The sequence below is a fragment of the Panicum virgatum genome, chromosome 9N (assembly GCF_016808335.1).
Source record: "Panicum virgatum strain AP13 chromosome 9N, P.virgatum_v5, whole genome shotgun sequence".
In the NCBI taxonomy this organism is placed as follows: domain Eukaryota; kingdom Viridiplantae; phylum Streptophyta; class Magnoliopsida; order Poales; family Poaceae; genus Panicum; species Panicum virgatum.
This window is the reverse complement of record NC_053153.1, coordinates 77345265-77364373: the sequence shown is the minus strand read 5'-3', so window position 1 is coordinate 77364373 and position 19109 is coordinate 77345265. Positions and strand designations below refer to the sequence as shown.

Sequence of the window (19109 nt, the reverse complement as noted above, 5' to 3'; positions counted from 1 at the left end):
CGGGCGTGCTTGTGAGTTGTGACAGCTGATACAGAGAAGCGCTCAATTTTCATGTCTGATCAGAGGAGCTTGTAAGTTGTAAGGCATCTCAACACTGCCATCTTGCTTGGGACTTTTGAGGCATGTACCTTCGCAGAACGCGCACCAATTCTCAGGGCAGTTGCCAATATTGAGGCCCCGGCCGGGACGACGTCCTGAGATGAGATGTACTAGAACGCAGGCGCAACCAGCGTCAGGTTCACGCCACGCCGCTCGCATCCGATTTGCTTCCCTGGCGAGAGCGCGGGGAAAGCCATTTTTGGGGCCTGGCAACCCCCATACCCAAGCTCAGATGGCCCCCGCGTCGCCCCCCGCTTGGGCGACTCCGGCGGCGCCTTCACTCGCCACCGCTAGCCACCTCCCCTCACCCAACTTCCTCGCCGTCGCCAGAGGGACTCGTCGAAAGCCCGTGCGGCTCCCTGGGATGGCGACGGCGGGGTCTCCTCTCATCGTGGTGGTCACGTGCTCCGGGTGGGAGCTGCGCACAGCGGCCACCTTCTCCCAGCGGAGGCGCGCTCGTCCCCGGCGTCAGCGCGCATTTCGCGGCCTCGGCAGCCAGATCCGGCTTCGACGGGGGCGGATCCGGCGGCTGCGCGTCGGGCCCCCTCGGGGTGAGCTCGGGCGCGACGGTGGGGGCTTCTCCCGGCGCCCGACGCGCAGATCCGGGGCACCGGACGCCGTGGCGGCGTCGGCGTGCATCTCGCGTCCTCGGTGGCCGGATCCGACGTGTGCGGGGGCGGATCTGGCCGGCGCAAGTCGAGCCCCCCACCGGGTGTGCTCGGGCGCTGTGGTGGCGGTGGGGACTCCTCCCGGTGCACGACAGTGGGTGCCTATGCCGGTGCTGTTGGTTTTTGACAGCCTCGAGGTTCGGCGGTGTTACGCATGCAGGGGAGTCAGGTCCGGCTCTACACGCTGTCCGATCGGAAGGGGTGGCGGCCGACGCAACTGTGCGGTTGCTACATGCAGCCGGCGCGTTGATGCCCTCTGAAAAGCTCTGGTAGGGTGGCGGGACAATGGCGATGGTGGTGTTGGCTGGGTAGGGGCCTGCTTCTTGGCGGACGACCTTGCTAGAGGGCTGCTTTGGGCGAAAGCCTTGGCGATGGTGACGCCGGTTGGCGCCACTTTCCCTGTTGGGGGTGTCGATGTCCGGACCCGGCGGCCTAGCACCAACTAGTAATCGATGATGTGTGTTCCTAATCCTAGATGGTTGATGCAAGAGGTAACATAGTAACGCAAGGGTTTATCCTGGTTCCGGACACGGGGCCGTACGTCCAGCATGGGTGTGCGAGTGCACTGTATTATCTTGCACCGAAGTGTCTGTAGTAGGGGGTACAAGCGAGGCGAGAGAGGGAGGGAAACTCCCGAGTCTCTACTAGAGGAGGAGATGATTGAGGCTAGTGACAATATCGGGAGAGTGAGCGAGTGTGTGTTCTGCAGGTGGAAGGCGAGATGAGATGAGAGATCACTTGGGAAGGAGCCCGCCTCCTCCTTTTATAGACACAAGGAAGGGCGGAGTACATGTACGGAAAATCTCAGGAGTCGTCGTCTTTCCCCGAATCGGGGGTGTGCAGTGGTCGGCCACTGTTAGAAGTATACTATGGGGTATGGCGCTGGGCGTGGCAGCCGTCCTGGGAAGTCCTTTAGCCTTGCGGGGATCGCGCCGGCGTCCTGATGACCCCTGTGAGTGTCGTGGTGGTTGCTGTGGAAGGTACCGTCCTCCATGCTTGAGCTGGCGGAGCGCCGAGGGTTCTTCAGGCGGGGGTCTCACTCTGGTCAAGGTCCGCGCCTCATTCGAGGGTCGCGCCCATGCTAGTCGAGGGTTCTGCAGCTGAAGAAGTACAAGGAGTAGGCAGCACGGTGGCGGGAGCATCGTCAGGCACGTTTGCACAGAGCACTGCAGGTTCCCACAGGGTCGGAATAGTGCTGGGGATGGTAGTACAGTGACCGGAGTTGGCGGACGGGACTCCGGTCATAGCATGCTGTGCGGCATGGTGGCCTGACGCCACCTGACCCGTGTTCTGCGGTGGAGTGGTCGGTATTTAATGCTTCTGTCAGACGGGTGGGTAAGCAGATGGGTTACTAGTTCCAACTGCCGAGGGGTGGCCTCGAGCGAGGCGGAGTTTCCCCCCTGAGCCGAGGCCCTGCGGAGGGCTCGGCCGAGGCAGAGTTGGCCTGCTCTCCGAGGGTAGGTCCGCTACCCTCGAGCGAGGCGGAGATGCAGCGCACCGCTGGAGGCCTCGGCGGGGAGGCCTCGAGCGAGGCGGAGATCGTTCCACGGGTTCGAGGGGGCCTCGGATGGGCCATACCGTGAAGCTGGGCCGCGAGCCAAGTGTGGATTTGGCCTCTTGGGAGTCTGGGGAGGATCCGGGTGCTGTAGGAGAGCTGTAGATGCTCCATGATATCCGGGTGCAGAGCAACGACAGAGTTATCATCATTGGTGGCTTCTTTCTCTCCAGGATCGCCGTCGAGTAGTCCTTCTTCTCTTTCGGATCGGAGGAAGACTGTTGGCCCTGGTTCGGTGTGACTATAGAGTCTGACAAGGTGATTAGCACTGTGGGCCCGATTGCTTAACTGTGTTTGCGTTTTTTAGGGTGGTTTAGTCCTTGGATTAAGGTGCCCCTAATTATGGTACCCGACAGGGGGCATCATATTCCCCTCTAGCTCTTCATCCAAGGGTGAAAACCTTGCGACGGTGGCGTCATTGGCGTCGCCATTTGGATTCCGTTGTGGCCTTGAGGTTTGTTTCGGCGGTTGCACTTTTCTTCTCGGCACCTGGTTAACTTGTGGAGATGGGTCATGCAACGTGAAGTCAGAGCTACTGCGTCGTGGACGTGGCTTGGCAACGATGACACGCGGCGAGACCTCTATCCATCGAAAGCTGGGGCTCTGCGGGGGGCTGCAACAGCTGGGGGCGAGGCGTGGGCTCGTGGTTGGAAGTCGGAGCTGCTCTTCGCGGGGTGCTTGAGCTTGGCAACGATGGCCAGTCGCGGGCGTTTAGTTCGGGGCAGTTGGTGGATGGCTGGTGGGTGGCCTGCCATGGGAAGTCGGAGCTGCTGGCAGCTTAACTTCCATGCTCGGCAACGATGACCCATGACAGTGTGTCGTTTGTGCTTAGCCGCGTCGCGTGTTGATTATCCTCGTGGGTTGCCCTAGTTGGCATCTTGTTTGGCTAGTTTTTTTTTACATAATTTCTTTCGTCTTAATTCAACGGGCAGAGCTCCTGCCTTTATTTTTTAAAAAAACCATGTTTGCCCCCCATCCCGGACGAGGAGATGCTGCTCCCGCGCACCCTGGCAAGTCAACGGATCGATCGAATGGATTTGGATCCCGTAAACCCTGCTGTCCCTGTGTGATGCGAGCGTTCTAGAAGAGCAAGTACAAACTTTCGCTGGCGCTTGACGGCTAGCTTGGCTGTGTTTAGATCCGCAAAAAAGTGGTAAAAAAATCACATCGGATTCTGTAGCACATTGTAGTACTTTTCGTTTGTGGTAAATATTGTCCTATCATAAGCTAACTAGGCTCAAAAGATTCGTCTCGCAACATACATCAAAACTATACAGTTAGTTTTTTTATTTATCTATATTTAGTACTCCATGTATGAGGCAAAAGAATTAATGTGATAAGTGAATAGTATAGTTTGCTGAGAAAGATTTTACAACTAAACACAGCCCTTATTTTTATATTCATTCGTACGGTCCATTTCCTCCGACAGAAAACTAATCTCCCTGACTGACCAGTGACCATTTGGGGCCTATTGTGCTGGCGCACTGCCATTGCGCTGTGTGGGAATTGGGAAATGGTCGCCTGACTGACTGACTGACACTTTGGGAGGGAACGTGCAAGGGGCTACGCTAGGATGGATGCTGGGCGTAGCACGATGGCTACAGAAACTGGTATTCCGCACCGCGTCGGCGAGAGGTCGCCATCGCTTCGCATTAGAGAAACCGGAGCCTCGTCGAGCTTAATGCCGTGACCAATCAGTCGCAACAACTGTTCTGCGAGTTTTTCCCCAATCCCTTCGTCGTGCCTGCCGTCTCCGAGCCGGAAAGTGGAGGAGCTTTTGAGGTCAGAAATGGAACACTTGGATCAAAATCAAAGTCAAAAGGAGTTCCGTTTCCATCTCAAAGTTCTCAAACTGAAGCACTGGCAAGACGAATTAAACTGAAAATTCTGAACCGATGCATCATCCTCAAGTCACAAATGCTGTATAAAGGGCATCAGATTCCTCACCAGCCACGCAGAACACATTAATTCATATTCATTCCCTCTCATCACCGCTCACAAAATCTCCGCTTTGGACAGATTATTATTGTCAACCTCAATGTCCCAGCTCTACATGCTACACCCAATCCAATCCCTCATCAAAAGGAAAAAAAAAAGAAAGGGGAAAAACGGAGGAAACAGAAGAAAGATTGCAAAGCTAACTGCTACTCCATGTGGATTGCATTAGAAGCTAGTACTAGAAAGGGCAAAGAAGGGGAGGAAGAAGAAGCGGAAGAAGAGCACAAGGTCTTGCTTGCAGGTACCATACGCGTGTCGGCGTGTGTGGGTAGGCACTAGGCAGGATGAGGGGACTCCGATCCGAGACGACGACCGATCGGGGGGGGACGCGCCGGCCTAGCGGAGGGCGCGCGCGAGCCCGGCGAGGATGCGCGAGAGGCCGAGGCGGAAGCGCGCGACGGCGCCGTGGGAGTAGGGCGCGCAGTCGCGGCAGACGGCCTCCATGGCCTCGACGAAGAGGCTGAGGCTCCGCACCGGCGGCACGTAGAGCGTGAGCGGCGCCGCCGAGAAGGCCAGCGCCATGAGCAGCTGCAGCATCTCCGGCGAAAGGCGTACAGGAGGTGTGGCGCGTTGTCGAGACGGGGGGGCCCGTCGGCGGGTAAGGTGAGGTAGCTAGTAGTAGCGGCTGGTGTGGTGGGGGCGGCAGTGGCACGGCGAGCGAGCGCGTCTGGTGGCGGGGGATGCGCCCGTGTTTTTTCTAGTGGTGGACACGCGTGACGCGGTGCAGGGGTAGAGGGAGGAGGGGCTCGTCTCGCGGCTTCCGGCGGCTTGCTTTGGCTTGGCTGCGCGAGTGAATGAGGTGGCCGGGCCGTGTTGGATTTGGCCTTTTATAGCGTGCGCGTGCCAAAGGGGAGGGGAGGATAAGCACGGTGCACGGGAACGCCAGCGTCTTCTGGAGGGGAGCGAGAGGACTTGGAAGGCTTCTCTTCCCGGGGCGGCGGAATTCAGTGTGCCGATGCACGCAGCGGCGACCCGCGTGGCGGCGTGCCCGACAGTTTCCTCGGAGAAACTGGTTTTCTACTGCCCTCCGAGAGAATAGTTGCCGAATGATTGTGTAAGCGAAAGGCATGTTAGTAGTATAAAATTAGGGTAAAGACTCTATTACGGCCGGCCGTACATTTGTTTAATCGTACGGGCGCTTTCTTTCACTGTGATATAATGCTCCCACGTGCACCATGTTCAGCTGACCAGATGGTCCCACGTTCCAATGAGGGGAGAGACAGTGGTGGAGATTTTTATTTTACACATCAGATCGCACTCGGCACGCTGGTTCATTTCACCCCCACACACTCTCTCTCTAGGGTTAGTCTCTCTCTCGTCTATTTGTGTTCGCATCGAATGGCGATTCATACCCAACCTCTCGCACCCCCCCCATACTGATGCATGTTCAGTTGGATCCGGTGGTAATCTATGGCGTCCTCAAGAAGGTGAGTGATTTCCTCCGTCGCGGCGCGCCCAAAATTCCTCGTCCTTGTTTTTTTTTGCCTTGATTTCTGATCCGTTCCGGCTTTTGTAGATCAATTCCATTGGCGTGCTGGGATTCCATGGGGGCATCTACGTGGGGAGGGGCATGGAAATGCAGATCAGGAACGAGGTGTGTTCTCTGCCTCTCATCTATTTCCGCACAGATCCAAAATCTATCTCCTCTGTTTCAAATAGAGGTGTTGATTTGGGTCTTCTTTGTGTGGCTTTTGCTTTTGGAGATTTGGGCATCTAGCGCTCACCATCAGATGATTTTCTCAGCCATCAGAAGCACATGCGCAGAGATCAGTTGGGGGTATTGTTGGCTGGAATCCCATGTGAGCTATCCTCATCACTTTTTTTGTGTTGTAGTCTCATGAGGCAACGGAGAGGGATTATTTGAACTTGCTTTTGGGGTAGATTTGTTTCATCTGCATAGACAAATCATAGGAGAATTTCTGATTGGGTGGAGTGCGGTTCTCTTGTTTAAACAAGAGGGGAAGTAGATTTTGCATCATTTATATCTTTTCCTTCAGTTTTATTATCCTAATGTTGTAGTAATCAATACTTATTCAGTTTATGCAACGCTTCTAATATATTCATTACTTAAAACTTCAGTGTTGATATATTCAGTGATAAAGCAAAATCCCATATTACTAGGAACAATCTAGTACTTACACTACTCTATGAGAAAAATCTAACTATAGAGTCATGATCTAATGACACTAATTAGCGAGGTATAGTCTTCAGTGAATTACTCACCTGCATTGCTATATTGTTTTTTGTCCATTAACAAACCACTTACCATTTAAGCAAGTGATTATTCTCAGATAAGTTGGACCATGCATATGTTACTTTTTATTCAGTGCTAATATATATTCACTTTGAAGATATTACATACTCAAAGAATATGTGTTCATTGCTTCCCCATCAGCGGAAATCCTCCCTTTTCATCTCATCATGTGATTTGGATTTTTGTCATGTTCTTTTGGACAAAACTCGAGGCTCCTCACTTTTCGACTCATCACAAGATTCGAATTATTTTTCAGGTTCTTTTGGGCTGAACTCGAGGCTTCTGGTGGAACACTGTTCTTTGCAGCCAGCAAGGAAGTGGTTTTTTGCTGCTAGTGGAAGGCTTCCTACTAGTAGAAATAAGTGTATAAAGACTAGTCCAACCCTCTGCATAATGTTTTTATGATGCATATGTGTGTTTCACATGTTTTCAGTACGCGCTTTGTTGGATGCCTACGACGCACATTATTAGAAGCATTTAATAAATTTAAGTAGACATTTAAATACTATTCAGATAGCATTTTAAATATTCAGTTCAAGCAATTTTTTTTAACATTTCACACGGCTCATGTGACAGCTGATGGACTCTCCTTTTGTCCGGAACCAGCAGCAACTAGCAGGCACGACTTCAGCTTTTCGCTGTCAAATTTGTGAGTGCCTTCCCTTCCCCTCCTCCTGATGTGCTGATGCACTAGATTTTAGGAAATGTTTTTCGGTTAATCCTCATGCATGCTCAGACATTTTTTGAGATAGTACCTTTTTTGTTGCTATTAGTTGGGTGTATACTTTCATTTGGATGGAAGAAAAATTGGCTATCATTTTTTTGCTATCACTTGGCACATGCTATCAGCGTATCATTTTTTTTTGCAAAGTTATTGAAATTTATTGTAGAGTAGCGCTGTTGACTGATGAAAAATCATGCGCCTCTTCCTCTTTGCCTGAGTGTTCATCCTCTTAGCTAGCATATTTTCCCTTTTTTGCCATTTAACTTTTGATCTTGGCGGGTTGTTTCAACTGCATCCCGACGTTATCTTCATCAAGTATGCAATTTTGGGCTTTTCGATTCAGTTGCTCTTCCTTTGTCCACGATTTAATCTAGAGTGGGTGGGTGGTGTACTCATGTTGCTGTTAATTTGGTTTTTATGAATGGAGCTTCAGTTCGGTTCCTAAATGTGAAATGGTTATCTCATTCTTTTTCACATCATCATAAGCATTTGAGTACTTTTGCAATAGGCATTTTTGTTAAATAGTAGAAGCATTTTTAGTAGTTTTTTTAGAGAATTATATCAATTAGTAGAAGCATTTCATTACTTTCAAGAAGTCAAATATATCAAATACAAGAAGCATTTCAGTACTTTCCAGTAGACAAATACATCAAATAATAGAAGTATTTTCAGAACGCAATAATATTGGTAGGATTTGGTCAATAATATTGTTCTTCATAGGCAATAATATGGGTTAGAATAGGTATTTTCTACAGAAGGTTACATGCAGATTTTGCATGCTCAGCTGCAGAAGTTAATGAATCATCATGTGGCAACAGTTGTAGCATAAAGTAACGCAGTATGGATTGTTGATGCACGCGTAGGGGCAGCTGTATCAGCATAGATTGTTGTGCTTGCGCCACAGCTGCAACAATATCATTAGATGCTAAGTTAGATAACTTAGTTACATTCAGTAGGCAATTTTTTATTTTTTCTTTGTTTTTCTGTTGAATCTTGTTGGTACTATAGTAGTCAGCAATATGATCTATGTTAGGCAATACTATGGTTATTTGTGACAATAATGTGCTTTTGGTTTAGGGAATTAGACTAACTTCTGAAGCTAGCATGGTTTATTTGATCATACATGTGTTTTTTATGGTACCTCCTAAACTTTTTTAACATGCATTTTAGCACGTACATTATGTTATCAAATTATATTAATTTACTACATTATATATTTGCAGGTCATGTGCAGTGAAGCAACAGTCAAGTATAAGAACGGTGTATCTAGTGGTTACGTGATGAAACAATATTATTGTGAATCTGTTTATTTTCTTGAATATTTACTCAAATTTTGCTTCAAATCAGTCTATATTATTTGCTTCTACATTTATTCTAAATTGCTTCGGAGTTCATTAGGATATGCTTTCAACTTTTAACAGAAGTGCTTTTTGGAACTGTATGTGAAAAATGTCGTCGAAACATATTGAAGTGAGATATTGTTTTGATGTTTTTGTAGGGGACAACTCAATGATGCAATCAGATTTTAATTTTGTTTCTTGTTCGTAAAATTACAGCTTTTCTAAACTTGGGATTGTGTTTGCATGTATTGATGTCATCGTTTTTGTCCTTATCCTGAGAAAAGTGAAGTAGATAACAGTTTTTTGCTAAAAAAGAAAATCTGACACCATAATTACTAAAAAAAGAAAGGCCGTATGGCAGATTATATTAATTTACTACATTATATATTTGCAGGTCATGTGCAGTGGAGCAACAGTTAAGTATAAGCACGGTGTATCTAGTGGTTACGTGATGAAACAATATTATTGTGAATCTGTTTATTTGCGTCTATATTATTTGCTTCTACATTTATTCTAAATTGCTTCGGAGTTCATTAGGATATGCTTTCAATTTTTAACAGAAGTGCTTTTTGGAACTGTATGTGAAAAATGTCGTCGAAACATATTGAAGTGGGATCTTGTTTTGATGTTTTTGTAGGGGACAACTCAATGTTGCAATCAGATTTTAATTTTGTTTCTTGTTCGTAAAATTACAGTTTTTCTAAACTTGAGATTGTGTTTGCATGTGTGATGTCATCGTTTTTGTGTTTATCTTGAGAAAAGTGAAGCGGATAACAGTTTTTTTTTACGAAAAACAGAAAATCTGACACCGTAGTTGCTAAAAAAGAAAAGGCCGTACGGCCGGCCGTACGTTGGCAGGTCCTAAAATTAAACCCACAGGCAAAGTCGTCGCTCATCGTCGTAACTCGTAAGCAGCAGGCAGAAATAATTCCACGTTGATTAGTCGACCGGCCCGGACGGCGGGAGACTGGGCTTCTGATTGGCAGGCACCCCCGAGACGTGACATGCTGTGTCTGACGATTTCATGGTACTTACGTACGTGCAGACCTGATTATGAGATGAATGGGAACAGGATTGGGGAGAGGAATAATGTGTAGTAGTAGTAGAGTACTGTGCTAGTGCTAATGGCCGGCCCGGCCGTCGGTTTGGGGGTTTCGCGGCTCGCCGGCTCGTCATGGGCATGTGATGAAGCGAGAACCTCGTGACAGCGAGAGGGAACGGCGGCCGCCTTGATCGCACCACCGGTACGGTGGTGCCACGCCGGCCCAATCATGTACGAGTTTTTTTTTTTGAAAATATCATGTACGAGTTTGTGGTTTGTAAAAAACGATCGATCCAGCCCGAACCAACCGATCCATCATCCCGTGTTCTCCAGTGAGGAAATTATGTGGAGTGGTTGGTTTGGTTCCATCCAATTTTGAGAGTGTCATGATGGTTAATTTGGTGCGACAACACGTGGCGTTCTTAAAGGGGGAAAAAGGTACGGCCGGGCTAACACATTATCACCCACTAACCATTTTGAACTAGAAAATTTAAGGATGGGGCCCTAAAAGGACCGGGCTCTAAACATATGTATTTTTGAACTAAAAATTTTAAAGGCTTTATTGGGCTGTGAAGAGGCCATTAAGGCCATGGCCCATTACCACCCCTGCTAACCAGGCTCCCATCGACCGTCGTCAAATCCAAGCCATGGGCGCGGCTGGAAGGAACAGTTGAGAGCCTCTGGTTACGCTTCGAGGCTGGTAGGGGTTTCCACAGTGGAGCTCTCCAGGCTCTCCGGCCTGGTTGACCCATGGATATGGGTGGACCTTCAGTTCAGTGTGCCGTGGCCTAGCCTGCGCCGTGGTTTCCTCTTCCTCGATCCGTCACTTCCCTTCCGCGTGGAACGTTCTTTTGCTTGGCACTAGACGCCTCGCGCGCCGCCGGGAGAAGCGGAAGCTTCCACTGCCCGCTCGATCGTTTCCGCTTGTACGGAAAACCGAAGCAAATTGACGTCGACACAAAGTGAGCGACCCCGAATGCAACGGAAAACGCGCACCGTGGCCAATGATCCAAACAAGGGACGCGCAAGTCCAATTTATCTTTGACTAATTCATTCGTTTCATCTGAAATTTGTCAAAGTTAGCTATAGTATGTCACATAAATACAGTAATTTATAGGAAAAGAAAAAATAGGCAAAAATAGCAACTCTACGTACTAATTGATTAGCTGGCGAAACATGGTCCACTGGCGTCCTGATCCGGACGCATATGATATGATATGATGATGCGGCTGGCGGGTTCGCGGCCAGGCTCACAGCAGCGTTACGGGCCATATTCGTGGGCCCGGTGTAGATTACTGGGCCTTGAAAGCAAAGAATTGATGGCCTCAGCCCGTCGTCGTCTGCTTTGGGCTTGGAGTCCAGCCGCCCATGGCCCGCCCACCTTTGCGGCGCGCGGTGGACACCGTTCGCTGCCAGCAGCAGTCTACACATCCACACAGAGACTGACAGAATGAAACCAGAGTTAAACCACCACACGATGACTGCTAAGCTTCGACACCACAAATCCACAATCATATACGCCGTTACACCAACCATCGTCGGAAAAAAAAATCACGAATCATACGAAATGCTAGTTTTTACTTATTAGAGCAGTCATCGTCTCAGAACAAGTTACAGGAAACAGGTGCCAGTTCCACGCTCGTCACACAAAGGGCCAGCTTCACCAAAGAACCGGCATTGGCAAAGCCAGATCCCAGAACAGAACGCCCACGAATTCGGGCGCACCTAGTTACAGGCTTACAGTTGCTGAAAACCAAAGTTCAGTTCAGACAAGAGCCGAGTCGAAATCATGAGAAGCCAAGGATGAGTTGCCAGTGGGGGGGCTCCTTAAGCACCCCCTCTCGCGTGATAATGGCGGTCGCCAGGTGGGTGGCTGTGCTCGTGCTTCGTGAACAGGCCGCCATTTGCGGGCATGCGCTGTGCGTCCGAGGAGCCACCCGGGGAGTCCGACTGCTGCTTCGTGTTGAGGAACCGCCCGCTTGTTCCCCGAGCTCTCTTCATGGCATGCAGGTGCCGAGACTCGTGAAGGTATGGCTGCACAGATGTTATGTTTAGGATTCTGAGGTACTTCTATTTATTTCTGAGGCACTAGATGAATCTGATACCGATTTACAAGGAAAAAGAAAAAATGGATCCGAATGCTATTTTTTTGAAAAGAAATTAAAACGATAAAATCCGACAACTAGTGGGTAGAGACAGGGTACCTTGCGACTTTTCACCAGTTTGTTTTCAGCCTCTAACTTTGCACGGAGCTGTCTCCGTCGGAGAATTGCATGGTATTGCTTTGCGTTCACATAAATGGGCTCTTCAGCAGCTGGTTCGATTGGTAACGGCACTCGAGAGGATGGCATCATGCCCACAAGCTGGGGATGCATCTGCTTGATTATCAAAAAATGAGGCAAAGTATCAGATTATAATTTTAATTATCAATACCATCTTATACTGTGGCTAGCAAAAACGAGCCATTGCGATTTGCGACTAGGAGAATAACAATGACATAATCATCCAGAGTAAAAATGGCTACATGAATGCTTCAATAACACAGTAAAATTTGACAGGTGAATACAAGGGCAAATCAATAAAAAAAATGCTAGGTGCTGTCTCAATAGATATTCCTGTTAACCGGTGCAGAATACTCAAGGCACACATGCATGCACAGAAAACATCCTATTACTTGGACCCAAGAAGGTAGCAAACAACACTGGATAGCAAAGTGGATAAAGGACATCTAGCCCCCATAAAGTAGGAGAAACTAATGGGATAACAGGCTGGATGCATAAATATCACTTACAATAGCATGCTGCCCATAAGCTGCCACTGCACCACCATAGTATGAATCAGCATATGGGTATGATATAGCCTGAAAGTGAAAGAAACTCGTGTAACTCACATGATTGCCTATTCCGAGAAATGGCGAACAGTTGGAACTTAAAATTACTTAAGGACAGCTACAATTGGAACTTACAAAGGACTGACTACGGTCAGGTTTTGGATGTGCATAAGCTGTTTCTGGATTGCCAAGAGATAAAGCTGACATCATCTTATTTTCATCACTCTTCGAGTAACCATCATGATTACCTAGAATTAATACAAGGGAAAAAAGGATTGTCACATAACTTTGATTGTACATATGCAAACAAGCTTTGCAGCTATGAAAAATCCCTTTTATTTTTAACCATTTCCTATTTGCAAGAGATATGATATGGCAGTATTCTTATTCTGTACTAATATGACAGAATGGGTATGGGCCAAACCTGATTGATCATTATGATCGTTAAGGCTTCCTTCGCTCATTCCAGACACTTCTTGATGACTCTCGCTAGTTGATTGGGTAGCTGGGGAGTCGTAATCAGGCATTTGATGACCAAATTGGATCATTATCGTACCATTTTCTGCAGAGGGGCACAATAGGCGTTAAATTTCTAGCTGCAACAAACTAGACAACTAAAGGCATTAGAAAGGACAGAGGGCTCGCAAAAAATCAAATTGAACAATATCTTGGAGATTCTCCTTACGTCTCATCTCATGGAAATTCTCAATTCTTGTTTATCAGTTCATACTGTCCAAATATAAACATAGGTCAGTCCCAAGAGAAAGTAATAAGAGATTTCATACAAACGCAGTCTCCCTAATACGGAACAGCTGATGCATGAAAACAGAATCAACCTTCAACCATATTCATGAAAAATGAAACTTAAGTTAGCCATTGCATAGCTATCAGCCCCTTAAATCTATAAAATCTGAACATCTGAGATGTGTCACTTTGCCATGCACATGCTCTAAGAGCATCTCCAGCAGTTTGGCAAATCGTGTTGCCATCTTTGATTTTTGGCAAAAACGTTAAAAATACTCCTCCAACAGTTTGGCAAAAGACTTGGCAATTTTTGGCAACTTGGAAAAAACCAGCCTCCAGCGCGTAAATATACGCGCGCGGCGCGCGGTTGGCATCGTGGTTTCTAGTCAGGTGGGAGGGTGAAAAAAGAAATAAATAATAGAGAAGGGTTCCTGATTTAAGTTTTCAAGAGGTGGAAGGGCATAAATATAATTTTGTTTCTCTCTTAGGGTTCCTGATGTAAGTTAGATCTAGATTTGGCAAGTGAATTATGCCAAACTGTTGGAGATAAACTCTTTTTTTACTTAGCATATCTTTTTAGAAGTTGGCAAAACACAAGATATGCCAAGTAAAATATGGCAAACTCTTGGAGATGCTCTAATAAGATGGTAAGATTGCTAGTAATATTTTGTATCAGTGGCATGCCTAAACTCAGTAGCACCCTCGGAAATTCCAACCCTTCATGCAACCACATCCATATAGGGCCGCCATAATTTTGTTGAGCAATCAAATTATGTGATGAGAGCCTAATTAAGCCCTTCGTGACTACTTTAGCTTTGCCCATAGGCCAACTAGTGAACTAGCGCTGCATATTAAGGTCGCTACTTCTTCCCACCTAAAGTTTTCTCAAAATTTATATACAATAATTATGTCTGAGACGAATTGTTTTCTCGAAATAAATCGTGAGCGAACTAACTTGCATGCAAATCTCTGCTGCGTGAATTGTACATAAACCCAACAGAGCTGCAGCGTAGCAAGCTACCTGTCCAAATCAGCTCCTTTCCCCTAACCATAAGCCAACCAGGCACAGCTGGCACTTGTGGATTCACAAGGATCATTCAGACATGAACACAGAGAAGCAACAAAACCATCAATTAACCAACACGTATCCAACATATGTTGTGCTCTGGCGAATTGAAGAAGGCTTTATCACAGGGCACTAGGGGGCACACTGCAGCCACCACCTCACCTCCGCCCAGAAATGCACCCGCAAATCTCAGCACGCAATCAACTCCAAAAACAACCCGGCAACCAAGAAATCAGTCAGATCCACCACAAATCAGGCAGAGTCGCCAAGAAACGGTCGGAGAACCAGCTCGCCTGGGAGCAGAAACAGAGCTCCCCTCACACCGCAAGAAAGAAATAGACCACAGATCAAAGAGGCTGGAGAGAGGCAAGTCAGCGAGGAATACCTATGAGATGAGGAGGGAGCATGTTCCCCTTCCGGCAGCCCGCCGCCCTTGCTGCTGCCTCTTTCCCACCTCGCTTCGCTCCTCGGCAAGGTCCTCTCTCTCTCTCTCTCTCTCTCTCTCTCTCTCTCTCTCTCTGAAAGGGTCTTCCAGTCTGCAGCCTCGCTTGGTTTTTCTGTTGAGCTGTTGGCCCTTATCTCTCCTCCTCTATCTGCTCACCAACAACTTTAGTCTAATGATACTGACCCTTGCATAATTCAAAATTCTAAAAAAAAAAATCCGGCACCTACATAAAGATTTAAATCTAAACGAAATAAAAAACACATTGCACAGTTTGCCTGTAAATCGCGAGACGAATATAATGAACCTAATTAGGCCGTAATTAGATGCTAAATTGATACAGTAATACTACAGTAAACAACCTCTAATGTCATATTAATTGGGCTCATTAAATTCGTCTCGCGATTTACAGACGAGTTCTGTAATTAATTTTGTGATTAATCTATATTTAGTACTTCAAATATAAAAAGATTCATTTTCAAAAATTTTACACCCTGCAACTAAACAAGGCCTAAATAAAACATATGGGTGTTAAAGAGGTCAGAGAGCTACACAGGTCGGGGGGGGGGACAAAAGCTCGTACAATTTAACAAATCGGGTGCAAAATCGTATTTTTAGCAAAAAAGAGTGGCAGCAACTTGCATTTATTATTTCAGAAAAAAACAACTTGCAGCTATATGTTTCAGCTATATATGAGACATGTCTACATGCATCTTTGAGTAAGTCACACCGGTAGATCCTGATGAATCACGTCCGGAGCCTGTCATCACGCCATTCAACATTGAAGCGGCAAAGCCACCGAAACGGTTAGCGTGCTACGCTTGAACATTAACTTACCGTGTGAGTTTAGGAACCGAGGCTATAATCCAAATTGCTTTTCTACTCCAGTGCCAATGAAAGACCAACTGACGCAACCTTTTTTATTTTACTGTAATAAAGAATCAGAGTAGATGCAGACTGACACTGAAAGACTTGCATTGACAGGGCTAATACAGCAAGATAATTCTTAAACTACTTGGACAGCTTTGATTTTTCTCACACAATATTTTACTGTATCTTAGCCGAGATTTTTCTTGCTTGCCGTCGTATTCCCATCACGTAGACCTGCACTGAAGAAGTAGTCGTCCTTGTCGCCATCCGCCCTTTAAAAAACACTAGAACGGTGCGCGGCAACGCCGCGCAGAAATAGGCCCGCAGCGAGGATAGTGTACGTACACACATATTTATCAGGCATGTATGTGCATATATTAAGTTGTGGAGGTTTCAAATATGTTCATGTAGCTAAGTAGTACCAGTTACACACTTCACAAAGTCTGTGTACTGAAGAGCTTCAGATTTATTTTTTCTTTCATTTTTTTAGATACCAATTAATCATATAAAAAGCTTCAGATTTATTTTTTCTTTCATTTTTTTAGATACCAATTAATCATATAAAAAACAGAGAAGGGTTAATGTTAGGATGTGAAGACAACAGAAAAAGAGAATGGGCAGAGGTATAGTCAACAAAAACTACAATATTTATATCAATAGTCTGAAGTTCAATTTTTATTGTGCGCACTGGAAGGAAACAGGTGATTCGGTGGGCATTGTGGGGGCTGCAGGCTGAACTCCATGACAAGTTCCACGTCTGGGCTCTGATCCCCTTCCCCGTCGGCCCGATCTCCCCCGCCGCGAGTGGCCAGGCGCCGCTTGGCCCCGTCCATCCGCTGCCTGGCTCTGTCTATTCGCGGCCGCGACCGGCCCGCCCTTGTCTGGCCGTGGCCGCAGCCGCTTAATCCCCGCCTGTATCTGGCCGTGGCCTGGCGCCGCCTCTACTCGTCGTCGCCCCGGCCAGTCCCCAGCTGCGGCCAGCAAGGTACCGCCCCCGGTCGGTCGGCGTGTGTACAACTTGGTAAGAGAGAGGGAGCGGAGTTCGATGCGGATCGGATGTGGCAGCCGGAGGAGAAAGCTGCGGGAGACGAGGGGCCTGCTGAGCTCTACTCAAGTAGAGTCCATAGGAAGAGCATATGGAGATGGCCAGCGTGAGGAGAAACAGAGACGAGTCTCCAGGAGCTCGCGACGTCGAGGCCCACGATTGCTCTAGACAAACTTTCAAGCCGCGCTTGTTCTCGCCAGGGGAAGAAAAAGACCGAGAAGAAGAAACAATTTGTAGCTTCTGTTAAAGGCGTTGATGATCCGGTCCAGCACAATGTGCAGGATTGCGTTGTGAGAAGGTATGGGATGACGTTGTTATGGCCTGTTACAAGATGATAGGAAAATTTATTTACCTGCCAGATAACTCTTAACCTTCTCTAGAATCATCTAGGCCTTTCAGGAAGCCAAGACTCAGGCTACTCACTGCAATTACCTGCACCGACAGATTTCCATCCGATGGTTCACATTTGCAGGCTGATATCATGATGATGTGGCCAAATGTACGCCCGCGACCAAGATTCAGTCATTAAAGAAAGATATGCATCTGTAGCTTTCAGATCAGTAGCCGGGGGGACGCCATCGCGGCATGTCGCGCAGCCGCCACTTGTGGCAAGGCTTGGTGAGTCACCCCGATGCCATGCTGCTTTTTCTTCCTCTTCTCCGGTTCTGCCTTTGTCTACTTCCTTGCGTAGACTGATTGATGGACCCATCTCCAAATGCTTTTCCGCTCGAAATCCTTTTGTTCTCATTGTATAAATTGTTTTATTTCTGTAATAGGTCTAGAAGGTCCTAAAACCTAGTACTATTAGACAGTGGCTCTCAGCCGGAATCAATTACACAAGATTCCGAGCTAACTAGGTTTTGGAGATGTCCATCCTCGCGCATCCATCATTGTTTAATACAGTTATAAGATTCGTGACAACGTTCTCACATAATCGTTGATAAGATATTTTAGAATTGTTTTTCAGTTTAAGCTGGTGGGGGATCATGACGTGTACCATTTAATACTCCAACTTTACACCAAAAATATCCGTGCTGCTTTTGTTAGCTAATAACAAATACAAACAAGATTCGTCAGGCATGACTTTGTGATAAACTCAAGGCATGAAAAATATATATTTTCCACTAAAAAGAATGGGTATTTTCTTGAACTAGTGAACTTTAACACTGAATAGGCCAAATTCTCGTTGTTCGGATATATAGCCAAAACTTGCAGGGGACTTATTCTAGTTTGTTCAAGAGCTCGAAGAATGAATTCTACGTCAAAATAAAAATGTTTGGGAAAGAATGAATTGCAATAATACTAGTTTAAGAAATAATATACCAATTCACGAAGTCAACTGAGTCACATGCACTTCGGATAAGCACATCCTTCATATAGGATTAAGTCGTAATCACGCATTATACAAGGTTAACCACTGTTGTGCAAACCATCAAAACACACGTGATGCCACGGCACGGGCACTAGCTGCATAAAAGCAACGGGCTTTGAACTTTCAAACCCTAATGCTCGGCCAATTAGAACATTCTAGATGGGATACATATAATGGCAAACTTGAGTGCCCTCCTCGATCCTTATCCACTAATTGTACCATTTGGCCAAAGCTATGCTACATTGCATATGATTAGGTATTTTATTAGTACGACAAAACGTAATGCTTCCCTCACTCCTCACCTTTACGCTGGACGCTGGACGGCGAACGACAGCCTCTCCAACGGCTAATCTTATCCATGTTCTGAACTGACAACCTAACAGTACTATATTTGTGTACTGGTAATACTAATCTAGTTGTAAATTGTACTGGCGCCATGTGATTAGTCTGGTGAGAGAGAGAGGACAACAGTTTTTTTTAAAAAAAAAAGGATCCACAAGGGCATAAACATCTTGTGGAGGAAAGGTAAGTAGATCAGATCAGGTGATCGTACAAGTCAAAAAAGAAAGATCACATCTCAGATGAGATTGGAGGCTGGCAATTTCAAACCCTTTTCGTTCATGTATATGTATGTGATGCGAGCAGTAATCCGCATAAGTAATGGCATTCCAGCATTCTATCATGAATTGAGGTTGGTTTAATTAAGAAAAAAGTATGATTTACACCCTTGAACTATCACAAAAATTTGATCTTCAACCTTCAATTATGAAACCGGATAACAGAGATCATCCAACTTGTTGAAACCGAGCAAATTTAGCCCCTTAGGTGGTTTTGAAGGTGGTTTTGAATTTTGTGAATTACTCAATTCTAAACTAAAAAATTCATAAGTAACTTATTTTAAGTCAAAAAATTACGAAATGGGTATTAAAAGTTTTCTAAAAATGTAACCTATCTATTGGCACAAGACTTGTCTATTATTCAAACCTAATTTTTTAATGTTCATAATATTTTATTGTTTATAGTTATACCTATTATTTTTGAATAACTAAGATTCAAATGA

At 46.5% G+C, this 19109-nt stretch overlaps 1 protein-coding gene across 4 annotated transcripts; it reads right to left on the bottom strand.

The window, feature by feature from the left end:
- Positions 1 to 11238: 11238 nt before the first annotated feature.
- On the bottom strand, positions 11239 to 14922 carry LOC120690322 (nuclear transcription factor Y subunit A-7-like). 4 transcript variants are annotated; one of them, XM_039972940.1, is made up of 7 exons: positions 14841 to 14922; positions 14706 to 14810; positions 12935 to 13072; positions 12646 to 12758; positions 12472 to 12540; positions 11885 to 12058; positions 11239 to 11714 (listed from the first exon to the last, which is right to left on the bottom strand). In XM_039972940.1, the coding sequence occupies exons 2-7, from the start codon at positions 14725 to 14727 to the stop codon at positions 11508 to 11510; spliced, it is 723 nt and encodes a 240-aa protein (XP_039828874.1). In that variant the 5' UTR covers positions 14728 to 14810; positions 14841 to 14922; the 3' UTR covers positions 11239 to 11507. The 4 variants fall into 4 exon arrangements, with proteins under 4 accessions (XP_039828874.1, XP_039828875.1, XP_039828876.1 ...); XM_039972941.1 differs by having other exon boundaries at positions 11885 to 12055; positions 14841 to 14897; XM_039972942.1 differs by lacking the exon at positions 14841 to 14922 and adding an exon at positions 13196 to 13239 and having other exon boundaries at positions 14706 to 14816.
- Between the last annotated feature and the right edge of the window lie 4187 nt (positions 14923 to 19109).